The sequence below is a fragment of the Oryx dammah genome, unplaced genomic scaffold, assembly GCF_014754425.2.
Source record: "Oryx dammah isolate SB20612 unplaced genomic scaffold, SCBI_Odam_1.1 HiC_scaffold_27, whole genome shotgun sequence".
In the NCBI taxonomy this organism is placed as follows: domain Eukaryota; kingdom Metazoa; phylum Chordata; class Mammalia; order Artiodactyla; family Bovidae; genus Oryx; species Oryx dammah.
In genome coordinates, this window is record NW_024070211.1 from 64,450,570 (window position 1) to 64,463,717 (window position 13,148).

A 13,148-nucleotide genomic window follows, 5' to 3' on the forward strand; every position below is an offset into this window, starting at 1 on the left:
CTGAGGCTAAAAAAGACAACCGTTCGAGCAAATAGTATTGAATGAAGCAGCAGGAATTAAAGCAAGAGGGAGGAGAGGTTTGTGCCCTGACTTATGAGGCAGAGAAGCAAGGGTCCTGGTGTGGAGGGGCAGGTCAGGCCTCTCGATCTGTTTCGATTACTGTGAATGTGATGCTAATGCAACATTTAGAGAGCATGGGTCAGTTCATCAAAGGCTCTTCCAGGCAGTGGGGATGGGGGGGCGGTGAGCTTGTGCACCTGCACGGAGATGCCAAGGGGGTGTGTGATCAGGGGTCACTGAATGCAGGGCGCTTGATGGGGGTTGACAGAAAATGTGGCCAGGAAGGCAGGCTGGTTGTGAAGGGTCTCGTGGGCCAAGCTCATGAGCTTGGAGCTGCTCCCATGGGTAGCGGGGACCATGGAGGGCTTCCAAAGTGGAGGACTGGATACGACTTGAATGGAAGGAAGGCTTCTGTGGGGTGGGTGGGAGGTGGTAGTGGTGGGGTGCTGGCACCCAGGGGGAAGAGAGGGAGTCACGTGGTGTGTAAGGCAGACTGGTGGGACCCAGGGTGGCTGGACTCGGGGGTGATGAAGGAGAAGGGAGTGAGGACCACATGGGTCATTGCTTGAACTGTACACCCAAGAGGCAGGAAAGTGATGTGGGAAGAGGTGTGAAGTGGGGCTGGCAGGAGTAGGGCCAAGATGCTGACCTAAGGTGGGGTTTTGTTGAGTGTGGAAGGGCTGAGGGTCACCCGCAGGAGACGTTGCTGGAAACTGAGGTCAGGCTGCTTATCCAGGGAAGAAGGGACTCTGGGGAGCCTCTTTCTCACTGTGTGTTTGTCACATCACCACCTTGTCCCTTCTGATCTTTCTCTCCTTGTTAGGGACCAAAGAAAGAGAGTGTCAGACCCCAGGATTGTGACCATGTGACTTCTCGTACATGGTCACAGTGGGAATAAAGTGAATATTAGGCATAGCCTTCAAAGGAAAAGAGAATAAGAATGTTGAAAGGGGGCAACGTGAAGCCTGGGAAGTGGGCACAGGCAGACAGGGCTCATGTGGTGAATCCACCTGCGCTGCTAGAGGGCTGGGGCATGCCAATGCCCCTGGGCCATGGTTACTATCCTTGTTCTGCAGCTGTGGCTACAAACTCTCTTATTCCCAGTTCCAGCTGTGACCCCTCATTTCCTTGTCCCCCACCCCCTGGTCCCTGCAGCCCAGGGCCAGTTCTGCTGCTGAGCCTGGGACAGCTTTACCGTGTGATGGAGAAATTGCTTCTGGGTGAGCGGGATGCTGGAGCCGCAGTGGCACTCCTTGGTGAACTTGTACTTGGGGTGGGAGCACAGGTGGTAATCGATCAAGGTTTCCACGTAAGTCAGAGGGTGCTTCACAGCAAACAGTCCCGGGCTGGGATTCTGCAGAAGAGGGAGAGAGAAAAAGAAAGGAGTCTCTTTTGCTGACCAGCTTTCACCTCAGGCACAGGACAGACATCAGCTGAGGTTCCCCATGGCTCCCCCCAGTACGGACACTCTGACTCCGCGTCAGCTTGTCTGGGAAAGAGAAGCAGGAGAGTAGAGGTGGTTTCAGATGGGCTGTGGTCAGGGTCACTCACAGATGTCACTTTGCTGGCTGAAGAACTTCATCACATATCACATGGATTTACTAGGCTCCCGTGGAAACCAGCACAAATGAAACCACAGCTTAAAGTATTTGTTTCTAAATTTGATCAGTCCTAACTGTAAATAAGCAAACTGGTTTTAAAAAGCAAATGAGCTTCTGGTTTCGGGAAGGAAAAACAGTTTTAAAACTAGTTTAAAGAGAAGATAAAGGAGAGGGTGGCATTTGATACATCAGGAAACATCAACATTTAACATTGTTTTGGTGATGTCTTTAATTCAGGAAGGCTCCATTTGGATGTAGTATCTGGGTTTAAGGGAGATCCTGTTTTTTACTAATTTTCCAGTGGGACTAATGGAGGTACAGAGCAACTATATCAAAATATACAAAAACATGGAGCCTTTTAATGTTCCTTCTGGGGCTTATCCAATAAAAACCCTGCTTTTGTCCCAAACAACATAGCTTTCAGCTCCCTCATGGTTAATTCACATGTTTAAGAACCACTGAGATTCTGTTCTTTTAGTCTGAGTAATTTTTTTTAAACACACACACAAATCTCCATATGACTGACGGAAACCCAATCTCACTGTCAAGATATAAACGTCCCCCACAACTTAAAGATGATGCAGCCAGGCCAGGGAGGTGTGACAGCGGAACTTGGTTGTGGTGGATGTGATGAATATGTTCCAGCCACAAATGCTGGGAAGACAGTCCTCTGTTAGTTCAGGGAGGCTGACCTACAGCCAGGGCCAAGGAGAAAGATGCTGAGCAAGTGGGCTCTTGCCTGAACTCATGGCTGTAAAGGCAGCAGGAGGGCAGGGAGGCGATGATGCCCCCTGAGGGAGTCAGCAGGGCCCCAGCAACCATGTCTCAATGAGCTCTGCAGCTGAGGGAAGAGGCAGGAGATACCCATGTGTCCAGAGCAGCTCTTTTCCTGTTCTTCAATGTGCCATATGGGGTGGGGGCTGAGACAGGGGCAAATGCAAACACTGGCTCCCAAATCTGACCCAGATAGCGACTGCAGGGCCGGAAACAAACAAGGTGAAAGATGGGGGCCCTGGCGAGAGAAAGCCAGGAAGGTCGAGGATGCAGAGGAAAACAGTGGGGATGGGGAGATGGGGGATGTTTCCTATTCCTGTGCAGGTTCCCTTAAGTACACCTGGGTGCAAGGACATAATGGGAGCAGCCAAGGTTAGGAGACAAAGCAAGCGGCCCAGCTGGCACCACTTAGGCACTCTGTGCACAATCACTCCAGAGATGGGACGAACTTTTTGGCCAACCCAATAGTAAATCGCATTTATTTTGTCATAACTGTGTCATTATGTTTCTCTGCCAGGCCAAGCACAGGCTTGGATTATAGCTTTTGGGTGAAGGTTCACTATCATGACCTCTGGGTCAGTGAGAGGGAAGTTCTAATATCAAAGCCAGATGGACTCTATTAATATTTTTAAATTTTCCATCAAGTCTTAAAAATCATGCCAAATATTAGTTGGCATCCTATTTGGAACACATATCCACTTTTAGTTGACTGACTCTCCCCCTTAGAGTTTATAATGGCTTTCTATTTTGCTTTAATGATGTGCCTTTATGAAACCTGTACTGTCGGCACATGGAGTACATCCTGTCCTGGATGCCTCCTCTGGCCCCTGTAGATAATGCACAGATATCATCCTAAGACTTACTGTAGAGCTTTCCTTGTTATAACCACTATTTATTGCTGACAAAGGTCCATCCAGTCAAAGCTATGGTTTCTCCAGTAGTTGTGTACGGATGTGAGAGTTAGACGATAAAGGAAGGTTGAGCACCAAAGAATTAATGGTTTCGAATTGTGGTACTGGAGAAGACTCTTGAGAGTCTCTTGGACAACAAGGAGATCAAACCAGTAAGTCCTAAAGGAAATAAACTCTGAATGTTCATTGGAAGGACTGATGCTGAAGCTGAAGCTCCAATACTTTGGCCACCTGATGTGAAGAGCCAATTCACTGGAAAAGATCCTGATGCTGAGAAAGACTGAAGACAGGAGGGGAAGTGGGCAACAGAGGATGAGATGGTTGGATGACATCATCAACTTAATGGATATGAGTTTGAGCAAACTTCAGGAGATGGAGAAGGACAGGGAAGCCTGGTGTGCTGCAGTCCATGGGGTCGCAAAATCGGACACGACTGAGCGACTGAACAACAACATTGCCTTTTATGTTTGTTTCTTAGGGTTTCCAAACTCTTTCTTTTATAGCCATACTGAGGTATAATTGATATACAATAAACTGCATACACTTAAAGTATAGAACTTGGTATATGTTGATATATGTTATGTCTGCAAAACTGGTCTCTTTCTCACTTGCAGAGTGGTGAGGGAGGTGGTAGTGGGTGAGTCTGGGGGACAAGAGAGTGGTGTCCAAACCTTACCATGGAAATCCTGGGGTTTTGCTGGGATACCCTTCTCAGGAAAGTCCCTCTCCTACTGCCAGCCCAGCCTTTCTATGTAGAACTTCAGCCGATGAGAGGGTTCTGGTGCCAAATGAAGTCTGGAAATCACTGAGCTAAATGTCCTATGATGTTCAGTTCAGTTCAGTCTCTCAGTTGTGTCCTACTCTTTGTGACCCCATGGACCGCAGCATGCCAGGCTTCCCTGTCCATCACCAACTCCCAGAGCTTACTCAGACTCATGTTCATTCAGTTGGTGATGCCATCCAACCATCTCATCCTCTGTTGTCCCCTTTTCCTCCTGCCTTCAATCTTTCCCAGTATCAGGGTCTTTCCCAATGAGTCAGTTCTTCGCATGAGGTAGCCAAAGTATTGGAGTTTCAGCTTTAGCATCAGTCCTTCTAACGAATATTCAGGACTGATTTCCTTTAGGATGGACTGGTTGGATCTCCTTGCTGTCCAAGGGACTTTCAAGAGTCTTCCCCAACACCACAGCTCAAAAGTAGCAATTCTTCAGCACTCAGCTTTCTTTATAGTCCAACTCTCACATTCATACATGACTACTGGATAAACCATAGCTTTAACTAGACAGACCTTTGTCAGCAAAGTAATGTCTCTGCTTTTTAATATGCTCTATAGATTGGTCATAGCTTTTCTTCCAAGGAGCAAGTGTCTTTTAATTTCATGGCTGCAGTCATCATCTGCAGTGATTTTGGAGCCAAAGAAAATAGTCTGTCACTGTTTCCACTGTTTCCCCATCTACTTGCCATGAAGTGATGGGACCAGATGCCATGATCTTAGTTTTCTGAATGCTGAGTTTTAAGCCAACTTTTTCACGGTCCTCTTTCACTTTCATCAAGAGGTTCTTTAGTTCTTCTTTGCTCTCTGCCATAAGGGTGGAATTATCTGCATACCTGAGGCTATTGATATTTCTCCCTACAATCTTGATTCCAGCTTGTGCTTCATTCAGCCCAACATTTCGCATGATGTACTCTGCATATAAGTTAAATAACCTGGGTGACATGCAGCTTTGATGTACTCCTTTCCTGATTTTCCAGTCTATTGTTCCATGCCTGGTTCTAACTGCTGCTTCTTGACCTGCATACAGATTTCTCAGGATGCATGTAAGATGGTCTGATGTTCCCATCTCTTTAAGAATTTTACATAGTTTGTTGTGATCCACACAGTCAAAGGCTCTGGCATAGTCAATAAAGCAGAAATAGATGTTTTTCTGGAACTCTCTTGCTTTTTTGATGATCCAACAGATGTTGGCAATTTGATCTCTGGTTCCTCTGCCTTTTCTAATTCCAGCTTGAACATCTGGAAGTTCACGGTTCACGTATTGCTGAAGCCTGGCTTGGAGAATTTTGAGCATTACTTTGCTCAAAGCATGTGAGATAAGCACAAATGTGTGGTAGTTTTAAGATTCTTTGTCATTGCCTTTCTTTGGGATTGGAATGAAAACTGATCTTTTTGAGTCCTATGGCCACCACTGGGTTTTCCAAATTCGTTGGCATATTGACTGCAGCACTTCAACAGAATCATCTTTTAGGATTTGAAATAGCTCAGCTGGAATTCCATCATCTCCACTAGCTTTGTTTGTAGTGATACTTTCTAAGGCCCATTTGAGTTTGCATTCCAAGATGTCTGGCTCTAGGTGAGTGATCACACCATCGTGATTATCTGGGTCATGAAGATCTTTTTTGTATAGTTCTTCTGTGTATTCTTGCCACCTCTTTTTATTATCTTCTGCTTCTGTTAGGTTCATACTGTTTCTGCCCTTTCTTGTACATATCTTTGCATGAAATGTTCCCTTGGTATCTCTGATTTTCTTGATGAGATCTCTAGTCTTTCCCATTCTATTGTTTTCCTCTATTTCTTTGCATTGATCACTGAGGAAGGCTTTCTTATCTCTCCTTTCTATTCTTTGGAACTCTGCATTCAAATGGGTATATCTTTCCTTTCCTCCTTTGCCTTTAGCTTTTCTTCTTTTCACAGCTATTTTTAAGGCCTCCTCAGACAACCATTTTGTCTTTTTGCGTTTCTTTTTCTTGGGGATGTTCTTGATCATTGCCTCCTGTAGAATGTCATGAACCTCCATCCATAGTTCTTCAGGCACTCTGTCTATAAAATCTAATCCCTTGAATCTATCTGTCACTTCCACTGTATAATCATAAGAGATTTTATTTAGGTCATATCTGAATGGTCTAGTGGTTTTCCCTACTTTCTTCATTCTAAGTCTGAATTTTGCAATAAGGAATTTATGATCTGAGCCACAGTCAGCTCCTGGTCTTCTTTTTTCTGACTGTATAGAGCTTTTCCATCTTCAGCTGCAAAGAATAAAATCAATATGATTTTGGTATTGACCATTTGGTGATGCCCATGTGTAGAATCTTCTGTTGTGTTGTTGGAAGAGGGTGTTTGTATGACCAGTGCGTTCTCTTGGCAAAACTCTATTAGCCTTTGCTCTGCTTCATTTTGTACTCCAAGGCCAAACTCTCCTGTTACTCCAGGTATCTCTTGATTTCCTACTTTGGCATTCCTACCCTCTAGGATGAAAGGGATGTCTTTTTTTGGTGTTAGTTCTAGAAGGTCTTGTAGGTCTTCATAGGACCATTCAACTCCAGCTTCTTCAGCATTACTGGTTATACCTCTGAGTTCCTCTTTGAGGAACTGCCCCTCCATCCTGCCAAAAGACTACTGGAACATGCCCCTCAGTGGCCAAAACACAGGTATCACAACTCTTTGGAGGAAAGCAGCAGAGTTGCGAGAGGAGCACTGAGGCCAACAGTCAGGAACCAGGCAGGTTTGCATCCCATCTGCCCTTGGTGTGACCACCAGCACCTCTGCCCCATCAGAGACACAGATTCTCCCAGGGGAGACTTTCTCAGCAGTATCTAAGGTCCTTCTTCATTCTGCATGTGTGTGTGTGTTCTTACAAAACAGACCATAATCAGGGCAACTATGGTGACATTTTATCGATGATTCTGCACTTACGTAGAACCTCCTCAGATTTCCTGTCTGACTTTCAGTCAGAGTTCATAATGGCCTATTATTTTGCTTTAATGATGTGCCTTTATGAAACCTGTGCTGTCGGCACATGGAGTCCACGCTGCCCTGGATGCCTCCTCTGCCCCTGGAGACAATGCACAGACATCACTCCAACACTCCACCATAATGCTTTGCTCATTATACTTAGGGTTTGCATGCCACTTCAGTCACTTCAGTCATTCCAACTATTTATGTATCTACAAGTATAAGGGGGAAGGGGGATGCCCCTGAGGGCAGGTAATGGGGGAACACACAGGCTGGCTGGGACACATGCAGTGGAGTGGGGAGAATCGGCTCAGCCTCACATTGTCAGGAGCTTGGACTTAATTCGGTATTAAAAAGGGAGTCAGGCTCCAGGGAACATTAATCAACAAGAGCTCATCCAAAAGCCTCCATACCTACACTGAAACCAAGCTCCACCCAAGAGCCAACAAGTTTCAGAGCAAGACATACCAAGCTAATTCTCCAACAATGCAGGAACATAACCCTGAGCACAAAAATACAGGCAGCCAAAAGCCACACCAAACCCAGAGACACCTCAAAACTCACTACTGGACACTTCATTGCACTCCAGAGAGAAGAGATCCAGCTCCACCCACCAGAACACCGATGCAAGCTTCCCTAACCAGGAAACCTTGACAAACCGCTTGTCCAATCCCACCCACAGGGAAGAACCTCCACAATAAGGAGGAACCACAAACTTCCAGCATACAGAAAGACCACCCCAAACACAGCAAGCTAAATAAGATGAAAAGGCAGAGAAATATTCATCAGGTAAACGAATATGATAAAAGCCCACCAAACCAAACAAAAGAGGAGGAGATAGGGAGTCTACCTGAAATAGAATTCAGAATAATGATAGTAAAAATGATCTAAAATCTTGAAAACAAAATGGAGTTACAGATAAATAGTCTGGAGACAAGGATTCAGAAGATGCAAGAAAAGTTTAACAAGGACCTAGAAGAAATAAAAAAGAGTCAATCAATAATGAATAATATAATAACTGAGATCAATAGCACTCTGGAGGGGACCAACAGTAGAATAACTGAGGTAGAAGATAGGATAAGTGATGTGGAAGATAGAATGGTGGAAATAAATGAAGCAGAGAGGAAAAAAGAATTAAAAGAAGTGAGGACAACCTCAGAGACCTCTGGGACAATGTTAAATGCCCCAACATTTGAATCATAGTTGTTCCAGAAGAAGAAGACAAAAAGAAAGGCCATGAGAAAATACTTGAGGAGATAATAGTTGAAAACGTCTCTAAAAAGGGGAAGGAAATAGCCACCCAAGTCCAAGAAACCCAGAGAGTCCCAAAGAGGATAAACCCAAGGCGAAACACCCCAAGACATATATTAATCAAATTAATGAAGATCAAACACAAAGAACAAATATTAAAACCAGCAAGGGAAAAACAACAAATAACACACAAGGGGATTCCCCATTAGGATAACAGCTGATCTTTCAATAGAAACTCTTCAGGCCAGAAGGGAATGGCAGGGCATACTTAAAGTGATGAAAGAGAAAAACCTACAACCCAGTTTACTGTACCCAGCAAGGATCTCATTCAAATATGAAGGAGAAATAAAAAGTTTTACAGACAAGTGAAAGCTCAGAGAATTCAGCACCACCAAACCAGCTCTTCAACAAATGCTAAAGGATCTTCTCTAGACAGGAAACACAGAAAAGGTTTATAAACTTGAACCCAAAACAACAAAGTAAATGGCAGTGGGATCATATTTATCAATAATTACCTTAAATGTAAATGGGTTGACTGCCCCAACCAAAAGACAAAGACTGGCTGAATGGATACCAAAACAAGATCCCTATATATGCTGTCTACAAGAGACCCACCTCAAAACAAGGGACACAAAAAGACTGAAAGTGAAGGGCTGGAAAACGATATTTCACTCAAATGGAGACCAAAAGAAAGCAGGAGTAGCAATACTCATATCAGATAAAATAGACTTTGAAATAAAGGCTGTGAAAAGAGACAAAGAAGGACACTACATAATGATCAAAGGATCAATCCAAGAAGAAGATATAACAATTATAAATATATATGCACCCAACATAGGATCACTGCAATATGTAAGGCAAATGCTAACAAGTATGAAAGGGGAAATTAACAATAACATAATAATAGTGGGAGACTTTAATACCCCACTCACACCTATGGATAGATCAACTAAACAGAAAATTAGCAAGGAAACACAAACTTTAAATGATACAATGGACCAGTTAGACCTAATTGATATCCATAAGACATTTCACCCTAAAACAATGAATTTCACCTTTTTCTCAAGGGCACACGGAACCTTCTCCAGGACAGATCACATCCTGGACCATAAATCTAGCCTTGGTAAATTCAAAAAAACTGAAATCATCTCAAGCATCTTTTCTGATCACAATGCAGTAAGATTAGATGTCAACTACAGGAAAAAAACTGTTAAAAATACAAACATATGGAGGCTAAACAACACACTTCTGAATAACCAATGGGTTCATGTTTGGGAACGCATGTACACCTGTGGTGGATTCATGTCAATCTATGCCAAAACCAATACAGAATTGTAAAGTAAAAATTAAAAATAAATAAATAAGTTAAAAAAAAAAAGAAATCAAAAAAGAAATAAAAATATGCATATAAACCAATGAAAATGAAAACACAACAACCCAAAACCTATGGGATTCAGTAAAAGCAATGCTAAGGGGAAGGTTCATAGCAATACAAGCCTACCTCAAGAAACAGGAGAAAAATCAAATAACCTAACTTTACACCTAAAGCAACTAGAAAAAGAAGAAATGAAGCACCCCAGGGTTAGTAGAAGGAAAGAAATCATAAAAATTAGAGCAGAAATAAATGCAAAAGAAACAAAAGAGACCATAGCCAAAATCAACAAAGTTAAAAGCTGGTTCTTTGAGAAGATAAATAAAATAGACAAACCATTAGCCAGACTCATCAAGAAAAAAAGGGAGAAGAATCAAATCAACAAAATTAGAAATGAAAATGGAGAAATCACAACAGACAACATAGAAATACAAAGGATCGTAAGAGACTACTAGCTGCAACTATATGCCAATAAAATGGACAACTTGGAAGAAATGGAGAAATTCTTAGAAAAGTATGACTTTCCAAAACTGAACCAGGAAGAAATAGAAAATCTTAACAGACCCATCACAAGCACAGAAATCGAAACCATAATCAGAAATCTTCCAACAGGATCAGATGGCTTCACAGCTGAATTCCACCAAAAATTTAAGGAAGAGCTAACACCTATCCTACTCAAACTCTTCCAGAAACTTGCAGAGGAAGGTAAACTTCCAAACTCATTCTATGAGGCCACCATCACCCTAATGCCAAAACCAGACAAAGATGCCACGAAAAAAGAAAACTACAGGCTAATATCACTGATGAACATAGATGCAAAAATCCTTAACAAAATTCTAGTAAACAGAATCCAACAACATATTAAAAAGATCATACATCATGACCAAGTGAGTTTTATCACAGGGATGCAAGGATTCTTCAATATTCACAAATCAACCAATGTGATACACCACATTAACAAATTGAAAGATAAAAACTATATGATTATCTCAATGGATGCAGAGAAAGCCTTTGACAAAATTCAACATCCATTTATGATAAAAACCCTGCAGAAAGTAGGCAGAGAAGGAACATACCTCAACATAACAAAAGCCATATATGATAAACCCGCAGCAAACATCCTCAATGGTGAAAAATTAAAAGTATTTCCTCTAAAGTCAGGAACAAGACAAATATGCCCACTCTCACCACTACTATTCAACATAGTTTTGGAAATTTTAGCCACAGCAATCAGAGAAGAAAAAGAAATGAAAGGAATCCAGATTGGAAAAGAAGTAAAACTCTCACTGTTTGCAGATGACATGATCCTCTACACAGAAAACCCTAAAGACTCCACCAGAAAATTACTAGAGCTAATCAATGAATATAGTAAAGTTGCAGGATATAAAATTAACACACAGAAATCCCTTGCATTCCTATACACCAACAATGGAAAACAGAGAAATTAAGGAAACAATTCCATTCACCATTACAATGAAAAGAATAAAATACTTAGGAAAAAATCTACCTAAAGAAACAAAAGACCTATATATAGAAAATTATAAAACACTGATGAAAGAAATCAAGGACAACACAAATAGATGGAGAAATATACCATGTTCATGGATTGGAAGAATCAATATAGTGAAAATGAGTATACTTCCCAAAGCAATCTATAGATTCAATGCAATCCCTATCAAGCTACCAATGGTCTTTTTCAGATAACTAGAACAAATGATTTCACAATTTGTATGGAAATGCAAAAAAACCTCAAATAGCCAGAGCAATCTTGAGAAAGAAGAATGGAACTGGAGGAATCAACCTGCCTGACTTCAGGCTCTACTACAAAGCTACAGTCATCAAGACAGTATGGTACTGGCACAAAGACAGAAACATAGATCAATGGAACAAAATAGAAAGCCCAGAGATAAATCCACGCACCTATGGACACCTTATCTTTGACAAAGAAGGCAAGGATATACAATGGAGAAAAGACAATCTCTTTAACAAGTGATGCTGGGAAAACTGGTCAACCACTTGTAAAAGAATGAAACTAGAACACTTTATAACACCATACACAAAAATAAACTCAAATCAATTAAAGATCTAAATGTAAGACTAGAAACTATAAAACTCCTAGAGGAAAATATAGACAAAACACTCTGATGTAAATCATAGCAGGATCCTCTATGACCCATCTCCCAGAGTAATGGAAATAAAAGCAAAAATAAACAGATGGGACCTAATTAAACTTAAAAGCTTTTTGCATAGCAAGGGAAATTATAAGCAAGGTGAAAAGACAGCCTTCAAAATGGGAGAAAATTATAGCAAATGAAGCAGCTGACAAAGAATTAATCTGAAAAATATACAAGCAACTCCTACAGCTCAATTCCAGGAAAATAAGCAACTCAATAAAAAAAAATGGGCCAAAGAACTAAACAGACATTTCTCCAAAGAAGACATACAGATGGCTAACAAAATATGAAAAGATACTCAACATCACTCATTATCAGAGAAATGCAAATCAAAACCACAGTGAGGTACCATCTCATGCTGGTCAGAATGGCTGCTATCAAAAAGTCTACAAACAATAAATGCTGGAGAGGGTGTGGAGAAAAAGGAACCCTCTTATACTGTTGGTGGGAATGCAAACTAGTATAGCCACTATGGAGAACAGTGTGCAGATTCCTTAAAAAACTGGAAATAGAACTGCCATACAACCCAGCAATCTCACTGCTGGGCGTATGCACTAGGAAACCAGAATTGAAAGAGACACATGTACCCCAATATTCATTGCAGCACTGTTTACAATAGCCAGGACATGGAAGCAACCTAGATGTCCATTGGCAGATGAATGGATAAGAAAGTTGTGGTACATATACACAATGGAATATTACTCAGCTACTAAAAAGAATGCATTTGAATCAGTTCTAATGAGGTAGATGAAACTGGAGGCTATTATACAGAATGAAGTAAGTCAGAAAGAAAAACACCAATACAGTATATTAATGCATATATATGGAATTTAGAAAGATGGTAACAGTGACTCTATATGTGAGACAGCGAAAGAGACACAAATGTAAAGAACAGACTTTTGGACTCTGTGGGAGAAGGCGAGGGTAGGATGATTTGAGAGAATAACATTGAAACATGTATATTATCATATGTGAAATAGATCGCCGGTCCAGGTTTGATGCATGAGACAGGTTGCTCAGGGCTGGTGCACTGGGATGACCCTGAGGGATGGGATGGGGAAGGAGGTGGGAGAGAGGTTCAGGATGGGGAATATATGTATACCCATGGCTGACTCATGTGAATGTATGGCAAAAACCACCACAATATTGTAATTAGCCTCCAATTAAAATAAATAAAATAAAATAAAATGAAATGTGTACTTTGGGCCAATAAAGCATTAAAAAAAGGGGGAGTCAGGGATTGGTGTGGCAGGGATATGGTGCCCAAGGATGGGA

General features: G+C 41.8%; 1 protein-coding gene across 2 annotated transcripts in view; it reads right to left on the bottom strand.

The window, feature by feature from the left end:
- CFAP221 (cilia and flagella associated protein 221) overlaps positions 1-13,148 on the bottom strand; it is a 122,629-nt gene that overhangs the window by 17,881 nt on the left and 91,600 nt on the right. For both annotated transcript variants that reach the window (XM_040228966.1, XM_040228967.1), the window contains exon 20: positions 1,256-1,414. In XM_040228966.1, the coding sequence (XP_040084900.1) occupies positions 1,256-1,414 (159 nt within the window). The remainder of the gene's footprint in view (positions 1-1,255; positions 1,415-13,148) is intronic.